This window comes from Gobius niger (genome assembly GCF_951799975.1).
Source record: "Gobius niger genome assembly, chromosome: 19".
Taxonomy (NCBI): domain Eukaryota; kingdom Metazoa; phylum Chordata; class Actinopteri; order Gobiiformes; family Gobiidae; genus Gobius; species Gobius niger.
Window position 1 is genome coordinate 17,700,445 of NC_136870.1, and position 24,902 is coordinate 17,725,346.

The 24,902-nt window shown below is 40.8% G+C and overlaps 4 protein-coding genes across 12 annotated transcripts in view; 3 read left to right on the plus strand and 1 right to left on the minus strand.

Moving 5' to 3' along the window:
* The window catches only part of wnk4a (WNK lysine deficient protein kinase 4a), a 56,592-nt gene extending 49,641 nt beyond the window's left edge, over positions 1–6,951 (plus strand). Inside the window, exons 16-21 of one of the 2 annotated variants that reach the window (XM_079577090.1) lie at positions 1,014–1,807; positions 2,601–2,688; positions 4,010–4,607; positions 5,637–5,842; positions 5,929–6,026; positions 6,166–6,951. In XM_079577090.1, coding sequence (XP_079433216.1) covers positions 1,014–1,807; positions 2,601–2,688; positions 4,010–4,607; positions 5,637–5,842; positions 5,929–6,026; positions 6,166–6,168 — 1,787 coding nt within the window. In that variant the 3' untranslated portion in view covers positions 6,169–6,951. The remainder of the gene's footprint in view (positions 1–1,013; positions 1,808–2,600; positions 2,689–4,009; positions 4,608–5,636; positions 5,843–5,928; positions 6,027–6,165) is intronic. The other variant, XM_079577091.1, reaches the window with a different exon arrangement.
* A 779-nt stretch (positions 6,952–7,730) lies between these two features.
* Positions 7,731–8,985, minus strand: coa3a (cytochrome C oxidase assembly factor 3a). Its single transcript, XM_079577310.1, has 2 exons — positions 8,599–8,985; positions 7,731–7,986 (listed from the first exon to the last, which is right to left on the minus strand). Exons 1-2 carry the CDS (start codon positions 8,792–8,794, stop codon positions 7,886–7,888), a joined length of 297 nt encoding a protein of 98 aa, XP_079433436.1. The 5' UTR covers positions 8,795–8,985; the 3' UTR covers positions 7,731–7,885.
* Positions 8,986–9,105: 120 nt separating this feature from the next.
* On the plus strand, positions 9,106–12,041 carry cntd1 (cyclin N-terminal domain containing 1). The gene is made up of 7 exons (XM_079577268.1): positions 9,106–9,321; positions 9,521–9,596; positions 9,893–10,064; positions 10,133–10,295; positions 10,370–10,514; positions 11,713–11,809; positions 11,898–12,041. Exons 1-7 carry the CDS (start codon positions 9,144–9,146, stop codon positions 11,997–11,999), a joined length of 933 nt encoding a protein of 310 aa, XP_079433394.1. The 5' UTR covers positions 9,106–9,143; the 3' UTR covers positions 12,000–12,041.
* A 7,376-nt stretch (positions 12,042–19,417) lies between these two features.
* tanc2b (tetratricopeptide repeat, ankyrin repeat and coiled-coil containing 2b) overlaps positions 19,418–24,902 on the plus strand; it is a 201,369-nt gene continuing 195,884 nt past the window's right edge. For 4 of the 8 annotated variants that reach the window (XM_079577073.1, XM_079577070.1, XM_079577074.1 and 1 more), the window contains exon 1: positions 19,418–19,832. The gene's annotated coding sequence lies outside the window, so the exon portion shown is untranslated. The remainder of the gene's footprint in view (positions 19,833–24,902) is intronic. The other 4 variants (XM_079577072.1, XM_079577075.1, XM_079577076.1 and 1 more) reach the window with 1 other exon arrangement.

The window sequence follows — 24,902 nt, forward strand, 5'->3', positions numbered from 1 at the left end:
TTCCTCCTATGATAATTGCATTCAAACTGTGTAGTGCGCACGTGTATCCCATTAAAAACCTCTTCATTATGCGAAAGCCACACTCTGCCCATTCACAATGATTCCCCCACAGCCGTAAGAGCCCCGGGTTGCACTCCGGCTCATGAAGTTGATTAAAGCTGGAAACTGTCTGGAAACAAAATGGCTTTGTTCACCATGGAAACCATTATTTGGTTTGGGAAGAGAGGCAGGAAAGACTTACGGATGATGTAACAGGCGTCTTGGCAGGGGGTCACAGGAAGGATCGGAGTCACAAAACCCACAAAGACCGATGGAGCAAATAAAATGGCCACATTGAGCCTAATATTCCACTGTAAATTTACTTACAAAGCTAAATAGACGACTATACCGACAGCTAACAGATTAGTTTTGGAGTGAAGTACAGATTTTGTTCGATACAAGGCTCCCCGTCCTCTTTGTTGACATGAAAAGCGAGTGTGAGTAAATGACAAGTGCCAACCCGAGCTTGTAATTAAATGGACTGGCTACAAACCAATACATCTTGACCTCCAAAATGTCACCAAAATGATTTTATATTTCATAAGAGAGATGTTTTTCACTCCTGGATCACAGCAGCTAACAACAACCTCCCACCGCCGATTCAGAAAGTACATCACTCTTAAAAGCAAGATGATTTTCTGCGGCTGCTCTAAATTTAAAGCAGGACCTCATTAAATTATGCTTACAAAGAAGGAGTCAGTCTATAACAAGCCCGGGAAACCTTTAGGGACACAGACACTATTGATCTCATCCTGAATTTAAAGGTCAATAATGCTGCTTGTGGCAAGATTATGCAATCCTGAAAAAGTCAATATCATCTTTCAAACTACATGGAGCCTGGTTTAACTTTGTCCTGTCCCGTAAAGCCTATGGGATGAAAACAGATTATAAAAAGTCAATAGCTGAGGTGGTACAAGGCGAAATAAGTTTGATTTTGTGTATACCCATCATCTTTTCTCTTCTTGTTTTTCCAGGATCTCCTCTGCACCATTACCAGAATCACCAGCCCCCCGCCTCTCCCTTCCCCCATCACCCCCAGCAGCACTACCATCACCCCTTCCTGGGACACACACACTTCCCATTCCCCTATCCTGGCTCTCCAGGCTCCTCCTCCCCCAAACCGCCGGGCGCACCTCCCCACGCCCCTCTCACGCGCGTCGCCAGTAACCCCAACTTCCCGTCAGTCCCGTCTCCCGCCCCGGGCTCCCCCAATCACGCTCAAGCCGAGACCAGCCCGATTTCCGGCAGCAACGAGAACCTCAGCTTGTCCCACACAAATCTCTGGCCACCACACACGCAGCAGCCTTTGTTCTCGCTGGCGAATGTTATTTCGATGGCGATGAGCATGGCACAGTCGTTCATACCGCCCGCCAGCATCTCCGCTCATGGAATGCACTCATATCCCGGGTACCATCCTCATCTCCCCCCTCACATGCAGCCGCAACCCGGGTACGCCTATCCCCCCCAGTACCCCCAAACCTCGCCGATGGAATCCCCCTATCCCGCTCCCACTGTCCCACCAAACTATCACAATCAAGAGTCCACGCTACAGATGCCATGGCAGCATCCTATGGCACACCCGTCCCATCCCTCCACGCCCCCGCTGGCGCGACACGACCCCCTGCAACAAATCGATATCCAGGTGCCGCCAATCGGGACACAACTGGACAACAACCACAATTACGACGCCGTGTTTGCACCAAAGTCTAGCCCAGATGTGTCCTCATCCGATCTGTCGTCTTCGCCATCCGAGAGCCCGGAAAGCACTGTGAGTCATAGTTTTTACTTTGTCTTCTGCTAATTAGAGATAATTCGTCAAACTCTCAAGTAGCGCTTTTCAATCAGCACAAAGCGTTAATTAGTACAAGTCAGTTTTGTGCAATTTTTTAAACAACGCAATCAGTTTGTGCTCTCTGCTTTTTTTTTTTTAATACAAATCCATTATAGCAATCAAAACTATACGGATATTTCAAAGCTCTTAGTCATAGCAGACACAGTACAATGCACAAAAACACTGTGCAAAAGTCCAGGTTTGACAAAATGGAGTTAATTGCCAGGAAACTTCAACATTGGTGACTAATGGTTCAAGGACAAAATTCGGGAGTTCTCTTTTTTTTATTTACCATTATGAGAAATTGACCAAATATAGCATTCTAATATCAACCTCTAATATATGTACGGTCAAGGTCAACTAAAAAAATGTATTGTATGACAAAGTTTGTATCTTTAAAGATGGTAAGCGGTAGAATCGTTACTTGAATAGGTCTTAATTATCAGCCTGGCAAACCTCATTGGCTGATCTAGATTTTGGTATTGGCCTCACCCTTTAAAAGAAAAAGCTCATAGACCTATAATCTAAAGAACATTTACTGAAGAACTACTTAAATAGCTGAGCCCAATATATTTAAGCATAATAAGAAATAGAAACGTCGACTTGGTGGATGTCTGCTTTGTTGATTTTAATGTCCACAGACTGATTTATACCATGCCTATAGACTTTGGTGGAAGTGAACAACCAACATGGCATCTTAGCCTAAAACATTTTCTTGTCTGCTTTCTAGTTATCCTCCCTGAGCTCTCCAATAAACCCCGCTGTGAGCGAAATGAGCTGCAGTAGCCCTAAACCAACACCGTCTCCTTCCAACTCTGGTAAGACTTACATTTATAGCTCTGTTTACCCTCCATCTTTACATCATAAACACATGGTGAGGTATATAATAACTGGAGGTGTCTGACAGGTGATGTGACATTTATTAATATGCAATTTTGAACAGCTCTTTGAAATGACAAGATCCCAAAGATGTGACTCCCCGTGAGTCCCATTGCTACATGCGCCTATGTTTCTGTTGTGCCTTTAAACAACCCACACATACCAGTCTGTGTGTACGCAACTGCAGCCTCTACTAAACACTGCGCTACAACATAGTCTTTCTCCTTGACTTTAAATGAAGCATTGGGTCAAAACACACACTGTACTTATTACAGTCCATTTAAAGTGGTTCAAACATAGACAGACGTTTATTATGAAGGAGAATAACAGTAAAAAGAAAGAGCCTACACAACTGCAAACCTCTCAATCATACTTGTGCTGTTATTAACATTCATAAAATCTGGGGCCAAAGTGGCTCAAGTGGGTGAGCGGGTCGTCTTATAAACAGAAATGAACTCCTGGGTCCCTCAAGTGAAGACTGTTGTTGTGTCCTTGGGCAATGTGAATGTGGTGAGTGAGGGAGTAGTGGTCAGAGAGGCCATTGATGCACATTAAGAGTAGCTTAACCACCTCCATTTGAGAAGTGAATGTATTGTAATGTTAAGTGAATGTATTGTAATGTAAAGTAATGTCACTATCATTATCTTTCTTAACTGTGCGCTGCTGCCAATTGTCAATATTACAACATCATCTCACCTTGGCTTTAACCAATGTATCAGGTCAAAACACAGACCGCGATATTTGTCACAGCCTATTTGACATTTGGGACATCTCTGCTCGATGTATCTTTTAATAACTGTGCCATGACAAATGTAATGTTCCATTCAAAATGAAAACAAACGGAGGTGTGATAGAGGCACTCCCCACTCGAACCGGCCAATCAGGGAGCAGCCAGGCTAATTTACGGGCCTCTCCTCCTGGACCCACACCTGACAGTATTTATTTCTCCCATTTTTAAAAGCTGCGTTTAACAGAGCCCCTCTGTTTCAGGGGCCAAGGCAGCGCACTCAAGCATTTACAGCACAGGGAGACGTGTGAGGGACATCTAGTGGACAAAAGGGCAGCTGCGTTTTAAATTTGTTCCTCACGTTCAGCTGTAGGAACTAGGAAGAAAAGTCATAAGATCAAAAGTCAACACATTAATAGCATAATATCTTCTGGAAACTACACATTCATTTGGACTCTTGAATCCGTGTTAATCCATTTGCATAACACATACTGTATGTTTATTCTAATTGATTGTACGATTTTCTCTTCCAGTTCCAACCTCACCCCAGACCATTGGCCGCTTCCAGGTGACCCCCAGCATCGACATCCCTGCGCCCCACACTCCCCCCTCTCCCCCCACTCTCCCAGTTTGCCCTGTCCCACCCACGGCTACCCCACCTACGGATATCTCCCACAACACCACCTCGGAGACCAGCACCGAAGACCAGACCGAATCCGAAACAAGCCTGGGCACTTCCCTTACCATTTCCCCCCCTCACCCCGTTCCAACCGGGTCGTCCCAAGAGGCTCAAAACGCATGGTCCGTGAGTCAGGCCCAGCAGGTGGAGGACGAGGAGGAGGAAGATGAAGAGTGTGAAGTTGAAGATAGACAAAGGGTTAGGAAGAGGAACAGGAGGAGAGCCTACAGCTTGAGTCTGCTGGGGACATCGGCAGACAGCGGGCTTTCGGTGACCGCCGCCGAGATGGAGGGGAGGTTCTGGGACGGGGCGGCGGGCAGCCCTCAGTACAGTAACGCCCTCCATCATTTGTGGATGATGACGTACAACAGAAACACGCCCTACCTGAGCAGCGACGACTCGGACAGCGAGGATGAGGACATGCTGGAGGAGCTGCAGGAGCTCAGAGAGAGGTGAGTGGAGGATTTAGAAAGAACAAGGCAGGAAAAAGAAAAGGTACACATTATACATTTATACAAACGTGAACAATGAAGCATTTTTGGCCACAATGAGCAAAGGTCCGTTTGGGAAAAAAGAGGCACAGAATTTCATAAAAAGAAACTGTTAAGCCTGGGGATCCATCATCATTTGGTGTTGTATTGCAGCCAGTGGCACTTCATGGGTAGAATGTGAATGGATTAAATACATTTCCTACAAATTCAGGAGGAAAACATAACACCATCTGTGACAGTCTCCTTCACGTCAATGATAATCTGTGAGTTGACCTCCAAAAGAGCTGCTTGTGCAAGAAATCTTAGTTTTCATTAGCTTGCATACCCTTTGTTAGGAATATTTAGTAGCAGTTCATGAAATGTGCCTTTTTTTTTTTACTTTGATATGTTTTCAACATTGTTAACTGGACTTTTATATTAAGCCCTGGTGAAGACCTGGTGGTCAAAACATTTTAGCTTGGCCATCTAAATAAAGGCCTTTTACGTATTTCCTCGTGCTATACATATTTGCTACTTTTTTTGCAATTTGGCTCCCTTTCCCAAGTGCACCTATACAAACTTTTGTAATACATTTGGACCCCAAGAGTCATATTGTTGTTTATACAAAGTGTCAACTGGACTGAAAACTAATGGAAAACTAGTTCTTGGACAACTGAGAGCGTACTCAAACACGCTTTACACTTACACAGTGCCTTGCATGATACCTGAGGCCCTTCACATAGCAATATATATTCAGTCTCCACAGCTGGTGGGGCTAAACTACAGCCACAGCTGCCCTAGGGTAGACTGCATCGCAACCAATCTCTCACACATCGCATTCACACAGGCAAGGTGGGTACAGCTTATGTGTCTTGCCAAATGAAGCTTCCCATTTGAGTTGACTGCCCTGTTACCGCTCGTAGACATTGTGTGTGTGTGTGTATATTTTGTGGCATTTCAAGCTATAAGTAATGTAATGTTAATACTGTAATTTTGATATTTTATTTTCAGACATCTTACGGAGGTGCAGGCCCTACAAGCCGCCCAGAAGAGAGAGATCGAGGAGCTGTACGAGAAAATGGGCAAAGTCCCTCCTCCGGGCATCGTGTCCCCTGCTGCCATGCTCTCCAGCCGACAGCGCCGACTGTCCAAAGGCAATGGTTACTCCTCATCAAGACGGAACAGCCTGCAGAGACTAGAGGTGCTGCCACTTCAAGGTAAAATATTTGTATTTTACAGAAGCTAAATTGTTAAAAAAAGGTGTGGCATTTATACATATTTTTGAATTTCTTTGGTTGTTCAGGAATCATAAGAAGGAACTCACTGGGAGGCAGCAGCAGCGGCTCACAGCCGGATAAACCCGGCAAAGGGGTCACTTTTGCTTCAGAACTAAATAGAATGGTGAGTTGCCATTTCTTTATTAGATACTGTAGGCATGGCCGATCACATGAAGCATTTAAGTGATTACCATCCTTGGATTTCAGACATGTTGTTTGCATGCAGTTTCTAAATAGTCAACCTTATGTTTTTTTGTTTACAGTAAGAAATGCAACCACGCAAGCTGGTTATCTCAACTACCTCACATGAACTGTCACTGCAGCATTCCCTTGTCCTGCTTCAGCCAGAGTTCCCAATCATCGACCTGTCTTCTCTTACCTCAAGTTTTCATCTGGAAAGCACAGTTTTGTCAGTACTATCAGTGGAAAACGTAAACTTAAGGGTAAAAGTTTTCACCATAGCGTTGTAGATTTCACATTGTAGATTTCCTCAAAGTCAAAATCAAGGTACTTTCACTACCCTGGCATTTTAATTTTAAAAAGGAACTGTATAAAACCAATGGAACAATTTGGTTGTGATTTAATCCAAACCATGAAAAAAAAAAACACATGCAGTGGACAAGAGTGTCTCAAATAAAGTATTTGTATGTGGGTTGTGGTCAAGCTGCAATGAAAGATGTATTTTATTGTATTATATTTTGAACAAATCATATTTTAAGTGAACTGTTATATTGACATACTTTGGTCTCCTACTTTGAATAATGATGCTTTGACCTGTAGGATATCAGTGCAGTTTTTTTCCTGTGCATGGAACAAAAAAAATGTAAATCGCGAAGCCTTTTTGTCGACTGGGAGCTGCTTTAGGCAGAGGACAAACGTAACAGCTCTAGTAAATGGTACACTTAAATGTTCGAAGAATACAATTGTTTTTTGTGTGTAAATACATAGCCTTATTTAGACTTTTAGACTACTGGGCTCCTGTTACTTGTACAGCTGTAAATAGAAGAGTGCATTCATGTTTACAGAGTAAACCCGATATTGAAAAGAAAAAAACTTTTTTGCAAAACATAAATTTTCTTAGATAAAGCACCTTGTGCACTTTAGTTGATTGTACAACACTCAAAATTCAAATACTTTTTCCTGTGCAGACGTATCACTGGTTCTTTCCATAAGAGAAGAAATACTACTTTCTTATTCTTTTTTGGATCAAAGTGATGATGTTGCCCTGCCACAGTTCAAACTGTGAATGTTTAGCCATTGCCTTAGAAACAACAAACACTGAATGTTTCAGTTGAGCTTCTTATTTCCAAAGATCATAATATATTCAGTGAAAGTGATTACAGTTGAACAGATGAATGTAAATATACAAATGTCCTGCTTTATGAAGCTGCTGTCCTGCCATGCTGAATCTGTGCCTTTCCCTAATAAGGTCTTATTTTATATTTTTACTCTAATGATTGGTAGCAGATCAGACTCTTGTCAAATTTGAAAATGAAATAAATAAATGCAACTGTAAACACAAGCATTTGCAGTTTTTCTTTTACTGTTTATGGTCATCATTTGTCCTGTACAAGATATATTTTCAATGCATACACATTTAGTTTTTCAAACACGCATAAGTTAGCACTTCAACAGACTTATTTAAATGCCACAATTACAGTGTCACTCGGTGGCATGACAAAGGCCTCACACATTTAACCTTAGCTGACTGCTGCATGAGGTATATTCATTCATATTTGAATAGAATATTGCATTCGTATACACTGGTGTTATTTGTCACTTGTGAAAACAAGAAAATATCGGAAATCATAAATTTGTGTAAAACCATAATTTGATAAAGTCAACCTTAGAATCAAAAGGCTAAAGTCCGAGCCGCTCCATCACAAAAAATGCCTGCAGGAAACAAAGCAGTGCTCCTCTCTGTTTTAAATGCAGTAATGTTTTAGGGCTATCCCAGTCCATCAGCAATAGGCCACACTTGTCTCAATTGGCACCAGTTTTTGGAGTCTGACTCCTCCGTTTTGCCTCCTCATCAATTTCGTCCAAGATCTTCTCCTGGGATACTGACCAAAATGTGTATCCATCTGGAGAGGGTGACTGGGTTAAGTTCAAAACAGCATTGAGGAATGACAAAGACAATTAAGCAGCAATGACTTTGTGTAATAGCAAAGTCCCAGGAGATCATTTCAATGCCTCTCTTCACATATTAGACATGGTGCAAGCAAATCAGGAATCACATTAAAGTGAAATTATCTGTGCATTTCTGGATGTAATAAAAATATATCTGGAATATTCTCCATCTCTTGCGAAAAGCACTCATTGCTTAAAGAGTCACCATAAACGATAACTCCCAATAGTAAACGCAAGATAAAAGAGTCCTACGGGTCCTTTCAGGTTATAAAGTAACTGCCAGAAGTTGTCGCCTACTCCCAACAATATCGCATTGCACATTTTCATTGTGTAAACGACACAGTGTTAACATTGAATGTCACTCATTGTTCATCAGAATACACCAAAGGTCGTATTAGTATAATGCAAATGGTTGTTAGTGAATCAAAAGAGCAAAACATGTTCAAGAGAAGATAGCTATAAAAAGGGACAAATTGCATCAAGATAAGCAGCAGTGTAGCAGGCTATGCTAGTGTTACATAGTTAACCTTGGCTCTACCGACAGCATGTTTGGTAAGAAAGGATACAGATCCCGACGACCACAGCTCCAATGGCGAGTCCCGTCAGAACATTTCGTGTCTTGAGTTTCTGTGACGTCTTCCTCCAATGCTCCAGCTCAACCTGTCGCATAAACTGCAATTGCTCTGGCGAAAGTGCCTCTTTAGCTGGGTCTATCCTTTTGGCGAATGGAGCTTCGGACGCGCTCGGCTTCTTGTCAGCCATGTCCGCGAGCTGTGGGACAGAGGCGAGTATTCCCGGTAATTTTATAACCGGAAAAAGTTAGCGCAAACCTACAGGATTTTTTTCCGCAGTTAATAAGTGAATCGATCCAGGTGATAAAAAAAATAGTTGAGCAAAAATAATATACCACCTTCAGTAAACGATGTACCACGTATGTGCAACGCAAAAAGAGTCCCCCCCCGGTACATGTCTTCCCAGTCATTGGTTCCGCTATTGACACGGCGTTCTGACTAACCGAACAGCGCCATCTTTTGACGACTTTTCATTTCTCGCTATTTGTGTCATAGAAAAGTTAAAGTTTTGCTATATTTGGACAATATAACGTTTATCAATGGCGAAAAGGATCCGCTTCAATCAACGCCAAAACAGTAAAGTTACTGTTTGTAAGTTTGGACAAGCCTCGTTTGACCTACTGACCGATTTCTTAGTGAATATCAACACGGAAAACAAAAATAAACTCGACTGTTTATCAAAATGCAGCGGGGCCTTTAAGGATGAGAATGTGATTGGTAAGTCTCAGCATTTAATTATATATATTTATTGGTTTTGACTAGCTTTGGTTGTGGTTTGCTAAATTTGTAGCATGACAGGTTTTCCAGTTATTTCGCACTCTTTCTATATAAAAGTGACACAACATATTTCAATCTCTTACAAACGTATAACCATATTGCATTGTTAAATTAAATTATTAGATTATTCCTTCTCCAGAATACATCTTCCTCATGACCAATGCCCTGACTCTTGACCCACAAGTTGGATACCATGCCTTGGAATTACTCGAAAGGTACAGTGTGTAGTTGAATTAACTTTAGCTCAGTTACCATGGAGATCCGCCATCTTTGCAGCTGTTAGCATTCATTTAGCTAAAAAACAGCTTAAAAAGTGGAGAAAAAGGCAGTGGAACAACTCAGTTAGCTGCTGAGTTACTGCTGGTAAATATATCTAAGTGTTTTATTGTGAACAATAACTCCAGTATTTTAACTTTTAAAATCTCCATTAGTTTACAATTGCTGCTAATCCCATAATGCTTAGCGACATGATATCACATTCCCGGACTCTATTTCAAACTTTTCTCTCCAGGTTCATGACCACACACCTGATAAAGCTGCTCACCACGCCTACACCTCAGGGCGCAGCTGCTGCCCAGCCCATAAGTTATGAAGATGCCGTTTTAGACGAGCTCCAAAAGAAGTTTCCTTTCATCATCTTTACCTGTGTACAACTTGCAAGCAAAATGTCCTTGCACACTAATGTAAGTCAAGCCGATTGTAAATGTCAGCGTTCTTTTGTGTTGATCATTAAATCATTTATTATTTTTAGATCATCGACAACAACGTTGCGCTGCGTTTTCTCCAGTCAGTGGGCTACAATGCTTCAAAGAAAGCTCTCGTGGACTCAGAGCTCATGGTCTTAAAGGGGCTGGACTTCAAATTAGACGTCTGTAACCCTCTCACTTATGTTGAAACAATCCTGGAAGTTCTTGGTGCATTTTTTTATATACTGCATAACCACAAGTAATCTCAAATCCGGTAAAATTATAATTGTAATTGTTTTCAGGATACAATGAGCCCGCCATCCCGATTGAGCGGACCTATGAGCTGTGTCAGCAGGTTCTGCAGTTTGTTGTTTTGGAGAAGACGGCCATCTATGATTCCTTATTGATTGTGACGACACAGTGCCAGAACCCATCCTTGGAGCAGAGGTCAGTGTATTCCACTATGCAGTTGCTCACTCAACATAAGAATTTAATATAATACCAACACTGTAGATTTCTTATAGGGCGGATATGCAGTGAATTCGTACGTAAAATGCATATGACAGGCTTTAATGCTTTTGAAAATATTACTTATTTAGAAGAATAACATCAGTTGCATCATTTTCATCGTGGACACGGTGGCACAGCGGTTAGCGCTCGTGCCTCACAGCTCGAAGGTCCCGGGTTCGATTCCCACCTGGAAGGGGCCTTTCTGTGTGGAGTTTGCATGTTCTCCCCGTGTCTGCGTTGGTTAGTGGTAGGTTATAAAAACATGTGCAATAGGTTAATCCTCCAGCCAGGTGTTTCTTACCACCAACCTGGCTCCACATCATGGAGATGGGTCCCCGAGCGCCAGCCACTGCTCCTACAGGTCGCCCCATGCGACACTGAGGATGGGTCAAATGCAGAGAACTAATTTCTCTACAGAGATTTATCTAGAGAGATTAATACAGTATAACTTAACTGAACTTAACTTATTTCAGTGAAGCAGCAATTTCTCTTAAAGAAATGTTGGGCAGAAAAGTTATCTTTATTTGAATGTTTAAGCTGCTGACAGGAAGTGACATAGATAAAGGTAGAGTTCCAGAGCAGTTTGATTCAAGAGGGTCTAAACGCAGCCGATGGAGAGTCATGTGATTAGTGGAGCTCCAGACCTCAGAGGAAATCACGTCAGCTCCACTTTTTTGTACACTCCACTATCATTAAAGAAATAGCAAAGCAGCAATATTTCTATGGAGACAAGCCGGGAATGTCCCGCCTCTAGGAATTTGCGAGTTGGGTCAGAGAAGAGGTGAGCCTGCTAACTGTTCATGTTTTTATTTTTGTTATTATGTTAATTGAATATCAGTGTGAAATGATGCCACTTGATGTTATATGTTGGTATATGCTACACCACTAAATATTTGATCCATTACTATTTTGCCATACAAAAACAAACAGAAAAATGTGAGCAAAAGAAGAAACTCACCCACATCCACCTCCTCTCAACACCAAAAAATAAAGAGAAAAATAAATTATAAATAATCTTTAGTCTGTGATCAAGTCAGTCCAGTCGAAATGTAGAAAAAAAAAAAAGTAAGAAAAAAAATCTCCACAGTGCAGATATTCTGATTTGTTTTTACGTGACTGAACTCTTTTGAAACAGGGAGAGGTTTTCCACCGTGACGGAGGACTGCATGCTTCTCGGTGTAGCTGTTGTTGCCGTGGCGCTATACATATTTCATATCAGCCAGTGGGAGAAGGTGTGAAGCCGTTTTATAAATATTTAAACAGGCGTCTAACTTTCTAAATACATAAATCAATGTAGGTTTTGTGTTTGATGTATTGCAGGTGGTCGAAGAGCTTAGCAACATCACTGGGATTTCAAGGAGGAGCATTATCGATTTCGCTCATGTTACGCTGTTGCACATAGTTGACTCATCTCATCTGTGACAGTCATCTAAGCCTTCATAACTTCTAGTCCCCAGAAAGTTTGTCTTCAAGTTATTCTTCTTAACCCAGTGATAGAAAACGTAAAATCGACCGAGTGTGCATCCTCAGAAAATCGCATTTAACCTTTGTATGTTTTTGTTCTTGTTTTAACAAGCTTGAATTAAACATTATTTAAACATCAGATAGCGTGTGATGCAGCTAAATAGGTTTTATTTTACTAAATGTCATTGTTTCTGCATTTTAGCATCATTTTATTCCAAATTAGACTACTACCCCCAGGCTATCTGCTGACAGGGGAGGTCATTGACGGTCTGTAATGATCCTATGATATGTTAAACACCTGAACTACAACTACCTTTACTTTTGTGCTCCTCACGTGTTCCCCTTACCTTAGACAACCTCTCTCACCGGGCTGCAGCAGACCCCTGGAGGCTGTCTGTGAAGCTGGATCAGTCTTTTCTCCTCTCAGTGTGATTAGGGCTCACAGAAGCCTTTGATTAGCTTTAGCCGCAGCCCCCGACACCTGATGGATCATTATATAGGAGACCGCTAGTGTCTGCAGCATTGATGTATTTTTCTGATTGACTGCATCTTCCTCCCCCAGTCGCACAGAGCCGACTGCTTCTGGGGTTGTCTATTGAAATTCATTTAATGCCTGTGGGAATTGTCTGCTCACAATAAATGAAAAAAGCTAAGGTATGAAGCCAGGAGAGAATTGAGGTACTAGACTCTGGGGCTGAATGATTCAGGGAAAATATTTATTTGTAATGTTTCTGACAAGTATTGAGATTGGATTATTGATTTGCGTTTTACAGTCAAGATTCAGGCCATAGTGCTGAAATTCAAGAGAAGACTGAAAACTCTAAACTCCAAATTACGTTTTATATGAAGACCCCATGGAAACACAATATTGTGTTGTTTGCAGGGGACGTTGTATTCCCAGTAATGCCAACCTTAGTGATTTGCTCATTTTAACCATTTAATTGATATTTTAAAGTCACACCGTGTAGAATTTTGCCCCCAAAATAAAATACAAGCATTTATTTTATGACAGATATTTTCATCATTGACAAATACCTCATAAATGTACAAACAAACAGCTGAGCTCCTCTAAGACATGACTGTAACTTTAGCGGGAGTGGGTAGGTCTCCAAAGTCAGAAGAATATAGATTTAAACAGGTTAGGTTCTCATCCCAATCCATTTTCTGATTACCCACTGCAGTAATAGAATTGTTTGTGTCGAGCTGCTCATAACGAGTATCTTTTATGCTGATGGCAACAGTATGGTCCAAAATGTTACGCAGTGTCCCTTTAATTTGATTGCAATTAATCTTGCAATATTCTATACAGGGGAGTTTAGCAGATTGAATTTACTGAATAATCTTTTAAATTACCAGTTATATTAAAAAAACAACATATTATTATCAAGTTTCTTCCAATACTAGTGTGAGCATGACTTATCCAGTCAAAGGGAGACACAGTGTACTGCTTGTCCTAATCCTGGATTAAAGAAGAATGTTGGATCAGAAAAGGCGCCGTTGTAAGCCTAATCAATATTGAATGTAACTGCTGGTTGCATCGTACATTTCTTAAATTATTTTAACCACAACACTTCTCCATTCACCCTTGAATTATGATCGTCTTCAGGTCTTCATTGGTCAGCAAATATGTAGTCAGTGTTATTCATGTTGTGTTGATTAAGGGTTGCATCATTTTTAAAGTGTGAGAAGATATAAATCCACTAGGTCTTTCAGTGGTTTCCTTTATTTTTTTTTTATTTTTTTTTTATAAGGTGTTGCACTAGTTTTATTGAACTTCTCCCGGCACTTTCTGTTTTTCCGGCTCCAATTTCACTTAATAACCTTCCTCCAGTGTGCGGTTGTTGGGATACTGCGCAGGGTGTAGTCCTATACTTTTAGCCTTAGGAGCTGAACCCAGTCAAACATATCCAGTGTCTCTAATAACATGGACGATATCACATAACTCGACTTTCTGCTCAGAAAGTAGGCTTGGGAGACCCGAAATACCGGCCAAGAAGCTATAGCTGTCTGCATTTTCCACTTAAGTGTATTGTTAAAAGTTGCTCTTAGAAGCCAGTAGGGGGCAGCGGGGGTATTCACTGCGGGGTATCTTTGAAGTCAGTGCCAGTTCTCCAGCGCTGCCCTGGGATCCTTTACAGATATAGCTGGGAGGCAAGGCACTCAGGCTTTCTGTAACTATGTGGTTTAGATGAAACACTCCTCTCTCAACGGCAGGGGCACTCCTGCAGGTGGCACGCTCCAGACTTTAAACGCCACACTTGCCTTGGAGAGATGTCAAATGTGGGACGGATACTGGATAAGTGGTACAGAAATTAAACTGTTGTAAGTATAAACATTTGCACACTTAAACACTTGGAGTCGGCTTGAAGTGTTACTGAAGTATAATTTAACAGCAAAACATTGATGTCAGGCAGATGTTTCCAGAGCAGCTGAATTAATGGTGTTCAGACTTTAGAGTCCTCTTATAGAAGTCTGTCCTCTCCATTTTATCCTTCACAGTGTAAGCTTGGATCTCGGTTTGCCTCTCAGTTTTGGTCAATATTTCTTGAATTTGGATGGGTAAAATAAAAAATCAGTATGCAAACCCCTGAACACTAGGCTGAAGATTTGCCGGAAGGAAAAAGCCGAAGGACTGATATGCTCTTTCTGCACTGCCTTCATTTCCTCCAAAAATGGTCATTGTGCGAGGAGCGTCTGAGGTTTTGGTCAAAAGCACGATGATATTGTGGTACGTATTGTGTCATAATATATGCTTTGAGTCTGATCATGTCAAAGAGAGGTGTTTAGGGAAACACAAATATGCAGTTGTGTTTGTGAGACTGATAATCAAATCCAGTATGAGGTACTGAGTATTCACTAAAGTGGAGAGAAAAGAAAAAAATTAAATCCGATGCCAATGAAACCCACAATGTTGATCCATTGCTTCAACTGTGAGCCTTAGGTGGGTCACATCTTGATCAATGTCCCGTTAGGTTGGCTGTAACACAAAAAGCCTACCATGTTGTGCTTGTTAGCAAAACCTCAACTGGTTCATACTGTTGTTGTTTTTCCCGACCTAGTATTGTGCATAATATTAACACCATGAGTCACATCACAGGATGTAAATAAAATATAGACCTATAACAGTATAATAAAATAATAAATTAAAGATATTGCTCTAAACAAAACAAAAATGTGCCAATGGATTATTAACCACAACATGTTAATATGGAAATGAGCTTAAACCAGAAGTTACAATGGAGCACATTTACATAGTGCCACAACACTGTGTTCATGAATATGGGATTTGCCAGCTCCAAAAGAGCAGAGCTGATACTGTCTCTGTATTTTTCTCTCTTCTTATTGATATTCTGGGAAATGAAGTCCTCGGGGACTGTCTTTTATATGGTTGACAGGTTAGGCTCCAAATCTACTCTTTAGGGATGTGCCTCTCATCTCGCTGTGACTATGCTCAGCTGCTGCCTTTTTCTGTGCTGAGAATTACTATTGTTGTTTCTTACATAGTCCTGGTTTTGAGAGTTATTCTTGAAAAGTGTGTTGTAAATGTTGTGCTACATTTTTAAAAAAAAAAGAAAACAGACCACAATACACAAAATAACCATTGTCATCAAGCAAAATATGAATTGTCATGATGATTTGGCAACTGACACTGTCAATGCTAAAACATAAAACTGAAGAAGGAGTTAAAGCAACAGGCCACAGTTCTTCCATACTGAGATATGTTCCCCCCTCCGTTTGGAGCTATAGAAATATACCGGGAGAGACCAACTGCTAACAACATCTTTGGTCTTTTTGCGTGACTGACGGCACACAGTTATTCCATACTGTGATATGTTCTTATCTGAGTTGATACGTACCTGTCTGGTGCCCGTGGAAGAGTGTGGTAGCTTCCAACTTCACCCCCATTTGGAGCTATAGGAATACATTGGGAGAGGCCAAATGCTAACAACATCTTTGGTCATTTTGTGTGACTGAGAGCACAAAGACCAGACAGGTACGCATCAACTCGTCTAAGCTCAGGCAAGAACATATCTCAGTATGGAAAAATGATGGCCTGTTCCTTGAACCATCAGATATGCAGATACTGCCATTTAAATACGACATGTTAGACAATATAATTGACCAAACATAATTATATGTAACATTCTGCAATACATTTTTGTTCTTCCTGATTTGACATTTTGGGCAAATGGACAGTGAGCAACAATGTGTGACCCATTCCATTGTTGAGATGGGGAGGGCAAGGGGGTCACAGTGTCTAGAGACTGTGTACTATTAGATTTTTTATATTTTGGCACTTGAAATTAATTATATTTTGAGCCAATATTGCAGGATGTGTTCAAAAAAACACTCAAAGATTCAAATAATGAATATTGACCAATGCATAGCAGCCTAGTACTAAAGTGGATCAAAACAACTCAGAAATGTAAAATACTATATAAGCGCCAGGCAGCTGCATAAAAATTCATCTCTCCCTTACGTCTATCTCAAAGTTTAAGACTGGCACAAGAGCTCAGAAGTGGATTTTTCACAAGATACAGTGCTGCCAGGCTTCACCAAGTTCAGCTTTCTACAGAGCTGCTCAATCTGGTGTTGGCCTCATGTTGCCGTTTAATCTCCTTCATCTCACCTTTGCTTCCCACAGAGAGGTGGCTGATCTATTAACAGAACCAGGCTATTAAAGGAACAGAGAAAGTGTAGCTGCTTTGACCATTAACAATATTTAACTTACAATTGAGTGAGTGTTGTAATCTTACTGTTATGAATGAGAAATCCTGTACATTATTATCAGTTGACCTCAAACTTCTCCAATTATCCAGGTTTTGAGACTGCCTCAAAAAAGCTTTCCCCTTTATGTTGAAAACCGCATTTGGGAAGTAAACACAATGCTGTAGTGAGAGAAGAAGGTGACCTTTAAAATGGGAGGGCAGCGGTGACCAAGGTCCTTCATCTTGCCTGTGTATCCGGGGACGACCAAAAGTATTTCCCATTACTACTTTGCACTTTCACGACCCTTTAAATTAAAAAAAAAAAAAGAGGGAAGCAAAAAAGAAAAAAGCAGTGACAGTTTTCCTGAATACATTCTTTAGAACACAACTCAGCCTTATTATGATGTGGCTTTCAAGCGCTAATATCCAATAATGGGAACATTTTATGAAAAAAATAAGCTTTTGTGTGAGTTTGACAATGCACATTATGCTTTATGCTAATTTTGATGTCGGGTCTCAACAAAAACTAAACAATGGCAGATTCTGTAGAATGTTCCTTGTCTGCATGAAACCCTGAAACAGTAGGAAGCCAACACAAGAATGGCTACTTTTCTATTGTTCTAAGTCTTGAATAATCTTGTAGAAAGACGTGCAGGTAGTCAGGATGTTTTTTTTATTCTAACAAGCAGCAGCAGATACTGTCTTGACTCTGCTCTGGAATCAATGCGCGGAGTAATTAATGCATATTTAAACAGGCCGTTTAATTTTAGGGGCCCGTGAGGCACTCCCCTGTGATCATGATGCCTTATTGTATTCCTGTCTCGGGCCTCTGACTTTATTGAATTATTGCCCTTGAGTGTCAGGATAATGTTTGGGATTTGAGACCCGGTTACTCTTTGCCGCTTCAAATGTCAGATGCCGCGGACCGGTGGGAGATGAGTTTGATTGGCATCGATCTCGCTGCTGTTGAGTACCCATATCATTTAGGTAGACTAGTGCCTCCTTCAATCTCGCATTATTGACTGTGAGAACAATCAAATTAAGTCTCTTCCTTCCAAAGAAACATAGTGGTTTTACTGCAGTTATTAGTAGAATAATAATAGCCTGTAAGTCTCCTGAAAAGTTAAAAAGCAGCTACATTTAATCCTCATTTATTTATAGGCTTTTTCAACATCAATACACTATAGCAGGGGTACAGGGGCACTTAGCACTTAACTTGGAATCATTTCAGATTAAAAAATATGAATGTGAGAGTATTTTAGCTTTATTTTGAACACAAGACACAATTAAATACTAAATCATCTTAGTTTAGTTGGTCACTTTGTAATAGGCCGGTATTATCCTCGATGTACGGGGTGCTTAACCTCTCAACCCCCACCTGAACCAAGCACATTTTCTCCAGCTCGGCTTTACCCAAACCTAAAAGCTTTGAAAAAAGAAAGTGTCAAAATAGCGACAAAAACTAGACGTAAATGAGGATGGAAAAGCAACAAAAATGTACCAAAAAAACTAACAAAAAGGCATCAAAAAGTGACAAAAAGATAACAAAAATAGCACAAAAAAGTAGACAATGCAAGGAAAATCTTAGATGAGTTTTATTCACGTTTATTTCAATGCTCACGACCATGTCCATGGTATGGAGCACATGTTTGCAAAACAGAACAGACCAAAGCAAATTTTCACAAATATCATTTCTACAGAGGAACCGTTTTCAAAAAGGCACCATGTTTACAAATGATCACTTTCATTTTGCATTAATAGCATAAATTGTCTTGTGTCTTGCATAACATTTTGGCAAATGTCTTTCTCTATAAACTTCCGCATTCGAACATTCAAACATTAAATGAAACTCATTATTACATTATTAACTCATTATCACTGCAGAGATTACAGTACCAAATTTTTTTCTGTCAATACCTTTATATCGGCCCACTATTTTTGCAGGTCGATTATTTCCAGTTCTTAAATTACAACGGGCATGTCTGTGGGAGGCATTCTCACACAAAAGATACTTTTCTAGTTTAAATATGGTCTTAAATTCCACATAAACATCACAGGACGACATAGTTCCACATTCCCCTCTCCATGTCTGTATGAACTGGTCCTTTAGGGGCTGTTCCACTGTGAGTTTCAACCAGTTAACGTCGGTGATTTCCTGAGGTCTCCAAATACAGGAGAGACCGCAGTCGTCTAACATGTCAAACAACAGGTTATGCATTATTGTAGGTCTTAGCTTTCAAATGAGGTATTACTCTAGCCTGTAGTAATCTTCAGTGCAGAAGCTTTTAGATTTGGGTAAAGCCGAACTGGAGAAAATGCATTCAAAATTGTTCAATATCTGGCACAAATCTCGCCTCACAGCAAGAAGTTCCACGTCGTTTAGTAAAAAAAAAAGTATAAAACAAATCTAAATAAAGAAATGAAGCATCATAAATATTGTTTGGATTAGAAAAGTTTAGTCAAGTTGAGTCTGTTGCTTACACTCGCTCCTTGCCTTGTTACCTCTCAGTTGACTTGCCGTTCAGGAAATCGCGCGTCCTCGTAAACCGCGCGCTTTTATTTTGAAGTCTGTGCCGGCATCACTGCTCGGACATTTCCACCAGCTTCACCGCGCAATTTCTCCTCATGTTGCAGCGCTGCGTGGCAAGTGTGTGTGGGCACCGGGACGGGGTTGGCTGGGCTGCACCGCGCACATGACTTTCCTAGCACATTGTAGTTGGAGGAGCACATTGAGACCGGGGCGAAAAGACGCGGTCAGCACGGCGCCAATAGCTTAACCCTCTAAACCCCAACTGCTGTCTACTCCGTCCGCTTATGTTGCCTCGCCTCCCGGGGCACACACACACGCGCGCACAAGTCCCTGTAATCGCCGCAGTTATTTTCAGACTGTCAAGGCATTCGGGGACCTTTGGGGGAAACGTGCTGTCCAGCTTGGTTTTTTTCTGGGGGGGGGGATTGGAGCTGTCGCACGGAGCGCCTGCCTGCCGCAGAGAGGAGCGGATAGCAACAGCGGCGGGAGACGCGGATGTGATGCACGAGCTGAGCCCAATAACCTGGGTTCAAGTTAACAAAAAAAAAAAAGGTAAACATTTTCTGCACATTGCCTCTCTTGTCTTTGCGGTGCTGATAGCGCGGATCAGAGTTTGGCTTGATTGTGGCGCCACTAAAACGTGCGTAAAGTTGTCACACCGTTGCGCCCTGCAGTAGTCAGCCTGTGCAGTGCCAATAGCCGGTAGCTGTGTAATATAAGCAGCGGGCAATGACAGAGCCAGGGCAATAAAATCCCCCAGCAGTGTTATATTAGATGCTGGGGCACTAGCAATGAATGGAGTCTTTTGTATTACGCAAAGTGATTTTAAGGAAGGCTGCTGCAGTGGTACGTGTAACAAATGCTTTTACATGTAATGGATAGATAATAAAACAATGCTGCATAATTGGTTGAGTTGATAAAGGAAGTGGCACTGCCTGCAAGAGACTAATGTTTTAGTTTTTTTTTTATGGTGCCTGAAATTGTATGAGTGTTTTTGCAATTTTGATTGAGAATTTTGAGTCAACTCTTGGTATGTTGTGCAAGGGGTTTCCCTAGTGTCTTTGAGCTTCCTGCTACTTCTACTGTTTACTGCCTTTTGTCCTTTTGCATTTGAGGAATCCTTCATTGCTGCTTAGGCAACCTGGTCAAGGAGTGGGTGCAATGCAGTGACTGGAGACCCTATCTCCAGATCTTGAGCTGTGGTTTACTGGTTGTCTAACACCCATATGATTTTAGTGCAATTTTAGATGTTGAGTTTTGGCGTATTACCAAATTTCATCCAGCCGTACAGTGATTAATGACCGTATATAAACTGTCTTCTTATATAAATATTTTGCCAAGTCATCTTCTGATTATAGGGGACCTTCTCCGCATTCATCAGAGTGAAGTTGGCAGCCCCAGACAACGTCATGTCCATAAAGTGAAAAGGTTTATTCAAAGTATCTGTTCTCACTTGTTCAATGGCTCCGGGCCAGCACCTACCTCACTCTGCGCAGCCTATTATCTGACATCTGGTCTTTTTCGACAGAGACTTCTGTGCTAATAGTATGTTTCAACAACGGCTGTTAATCCAAGTAATGGCTGCTGTTTGGAGGGAGAAAACACTTATTTCCCTGTGATCACATCTCAACCATGAAACCTTTCAGGTGCTATAAAAAAAAAAAAAATACCTGAAAGAAAAGCGTAAAGTGGTGTTGATTTAAAAGTGAAGTTTAGACGGCATCGAGGATGTCACTGTTGAGCGTTTGTGATGTGTAGATTTTCTATTCTCATGCCCAGACAATACTTTTGCAATCTGAACTTTTTTCACAGTCTGTGTTTAAGTCACCGCAACTGATCCTTTACTTACATTGTACAGACTTTTGTAAACTGATTTGGGATCTAGGCTTTCAGCTGTGACAAAATTACAATGGTTCAAACTATTCATAATTGCCACCTCCATAAAGCATGCTTGTGTTGTCTACTGTGGTGTTGGTGCTTCATGAAGACAGGACATTTTGTTGTTTGCAAAGTAGGACTGAACGATATTGAAGTAACTTGCGATATGCGATATTGCAATAACGATTTAATTGCAATATTTCAATAAACCATTTCAACACGACATGTTTTCTAATGAAAATGTAGCTAGATCAGGACCAAAACATGACTATAGAATAGAATAGAATAGAATAGAATAGAATATATAATTGAACTAAGTTAGTAAATGTGTAAGGCTGAACTTTTGCACATTTATAAATGCAATGCAGACAGATGAAGGCTTTAGTGATGTCACGATATATTGTGGCTTCTTGTGATACGGGTATTGCATCACTCAATATCGCAATACAATATTTTGGGCTGACCTATTGCAAAGTACATTCTACCACTCAAAATTCGCACCGAGGGATCATCTATTCTGAGAGCACCTTATATATTGTGTACTGCGAATTCCAAAAATCCCTATTTACCAATTCTACCAATAACCCCTGACAATGCCACTTGAGAACTCATTGTAGGTACTTGTTTGGTATTTGGCTACCTTGTACAACTCTTTTATATGCAAGAGCGTCCTGTATTCACAGCACAGGCAAGTATGATAAGGCATTTGTTAGAAAACTCAGTCTGCAGATGGTATATTTAGACTTCTATGATATTTTTTATGAAGATGACAGTGCTGTCTTGCCTAATTCAAGTTCTTGGCTGTCGGCTCATAGATAAAAGCCAGTCTTCCTCAAAGCTTTTCCTTTTCACATGACTGACATGCACTGATGTTTCTCCTAAACCTCATTCATATAGGCGACTTCTGAAGATGCTCTTATTCCATTTACGTTGATATACTTTCCTATAGCTGGCCCTCTCTCTACATTCTTGTATAGGAATCTTATCTGGAAGTAGTGACATGGTTTTCCACTGCCTGAGCCGACGCAGTCCCTCCTGTCACACTCACAGAAAGGTCAAAGAGTAAATTCAATTCAGCTGAAAAATGCTTGAGATAGTCAGACTAAGGAGTTTTGGGCACAGAACATTGCACATGAATAAAACCATGTACAAGCCTCGCTTCTTAGAGTGTCAGTGCCATGTATCTAATCTGTACTTTATTTAAAGCAGAATAAGAAACATAGACATTACAAACATGATTGTATTTTAATATGACACAGTTCAGTTTAGCTCCTGTTAAAATACTTCCCCTAACTGTTTATTGATCAGTTATTGCATCTTTAAGGTGTTTATTGTTTGTGGTCTTTGTATTACTCGTATTTGTGGGATCAGTCAAAATGACTTGTGTACCTGTGCTATTGCCCAGTAAGACTGTTGATTTAAATCACACACGTAAAAAAAGTACGATAGTTATTACTATTATCTGAAAGATTTTGTGACCCCTCTTTTGAGACAGAACTGGGAGAGACATTCAGCAAATCGTCAGGACCAAAACTCACAACACTGAAAAAGTCAATGCGTCGTTACATACAGTATCTTGCCATACAATGTTGTGGGTAATGTGTCACAAAAGTAATGTTACAAAAAAATACTTCAGAAACTAATATTATCACTTACACAAAATATTGGAATATATTAGTCATTACAATTCAAGTAACTCGAGTACTGGTGTATCAGATCTGAAGTTGCGTGTAGCTAATGTCGTCAAAACAAAACACAAGAGAATGGGGATGGCAAAGGAAAAGGAAATCTTTGACTGCACTTTTGCTCGGGGGCATTATTGCTATTTTCAGTTTATGAAAGTAACTCAGAAGTAACTCAAAGTAGTGTAACTCTGCTATATTTTTGAAACAGTGTGTAATACAAACATATTACATTTTTAAAGCTGTAATTAATATAAAATATATTACAATTTTAAAGTAACTTGCCCAACACTGTTGTCATAGCACCTAAGGCCTAATTGCAATTTTTCTGTCAGTATTGTGATTGCGACTAGTTAGTTAAACCCAAGATTCAATTCAGATTTTTAAACACATCCAAACACACCAACATTTGAGAGAAGACTGAAATATGAACGATCAGTCAGAGTTCAGAAAAGCTCTGTTGTGGTCTAAACTAACTACAGGGTTAAAAGATCCTGTGCAGTCGATAGTTTAGTTAAGGCGTCATATGGCAGAACACATTGTTCTTACTGTTTGTTGAATGTCTCTCCCCACTCTTCACTCCCTTTCACCTTTAGCTATCCCACATCAAGGCATACAATCATTAAGAAAACAAACAACAAAACAAATACCATGAAGAAAATGTATTAACCATTCAAAGTCTAATTTTCTCAAGCTATATTATGCTAACAAACCAAACAATACCGTGAAAGCTTTCATGGCAGAGCTTAAAAAAAGGCGTGCTATGCGTGGGCTATTTATATCCGCTTTCAAACCAAACAGCCTGAATCTTCACAGCTCTCAAAATGTGTGATTGTTTCCAGTGAGTAAAGGTGTCATCCTTGGGGAAGTCTTGAATTATTTCCTAGCGCAGCGAGGCAAGTGGCACTCAATACAGTTTAATTTAAAACAGGCACGGAGGGACCCGGGAAAAGCCCGTCCGACTGGTCTTATGCTGCAGTAATGTTTATATACTGCCGCTTCAAACGCCTGATCATTAGTTTAATAAAAATGCTGCCTTAAGGGATTTACAATTGATATTCTATCCACCTTTTTTTTACTCCATATGGGCCGCTAGGAAGTCCAAGTATAGGCAAGGCAGTAATTTGAGAAATGCAATGCAAGTAGAATCCTGGCATTATTAGTGCGCTTAATGTCAATAGAAATTAATCCACTTTATAGAGGAATAACTGCGGCTTTGGCACTCGGAATGAGCTCGGGATTTTCTCTGCGTTGGCAAACACAGAGATCAGGTTTTCTGTTCAGTGGCCCATAAGAAACTAACTTTGTATTCTGACACCATTCCATCACAACCAGCACTCCAGCGACTTAAGTAATCTGAGCTACAGTAGCCATTCAGGTCTATTTGTTTGGCCAGTGTTTCTTGGTATGATTCCTATACTCTGGTTTTCTCAGCCATACCTAATAGGCTAATAAATCTTTAAGCTGCGTAGTCTTAACCATGCCTCACTCAAGATCTGGAGATGTATCCCTTTACTGTATTGTAGGATGGGTCAAGTGAAGAGGATAAAGTGTTCCATAACCTCTGACACCGTCCCTTCCCTGGACCACTTTTGATAGATATGACACTGAACAATAGCTCTGGAGAGGCTTTGTTAGAGTGCAGTGAACATATTTGAACTGTCTTTCCGAGATCTTTCAAAGCCTTACACTCGCCGATCTGTTGTGATTCCGACGTACTGAGAGTAAAATATTCACCTATAATCCACAATGGCTTGCTGCCCAGGGAGCAACAATAAAAAGATAATCCATGTTATTCACTTCACCTTCCAGCGGTCATAATGTGTTGCTATTGCTTATATTAACTTGGGCGGACATAGAAGAAAGGAAGCCAAACCCGAACTCTATAATGAGCTCTCCCTCGGCTTGTCCCTGAATCTCATGTGCCCCTTTGATTATGCAATGATGGTGGCGAATAGGCTGCCTTTTTGCGGTCCATTCTTCCTTGTTAGTGAAGCGACTCTGAGGTAAGCCGGCCGTTTCATCTGGGCTTTCAGTGCTGCTGTCAGGAAGAACAGTGTGG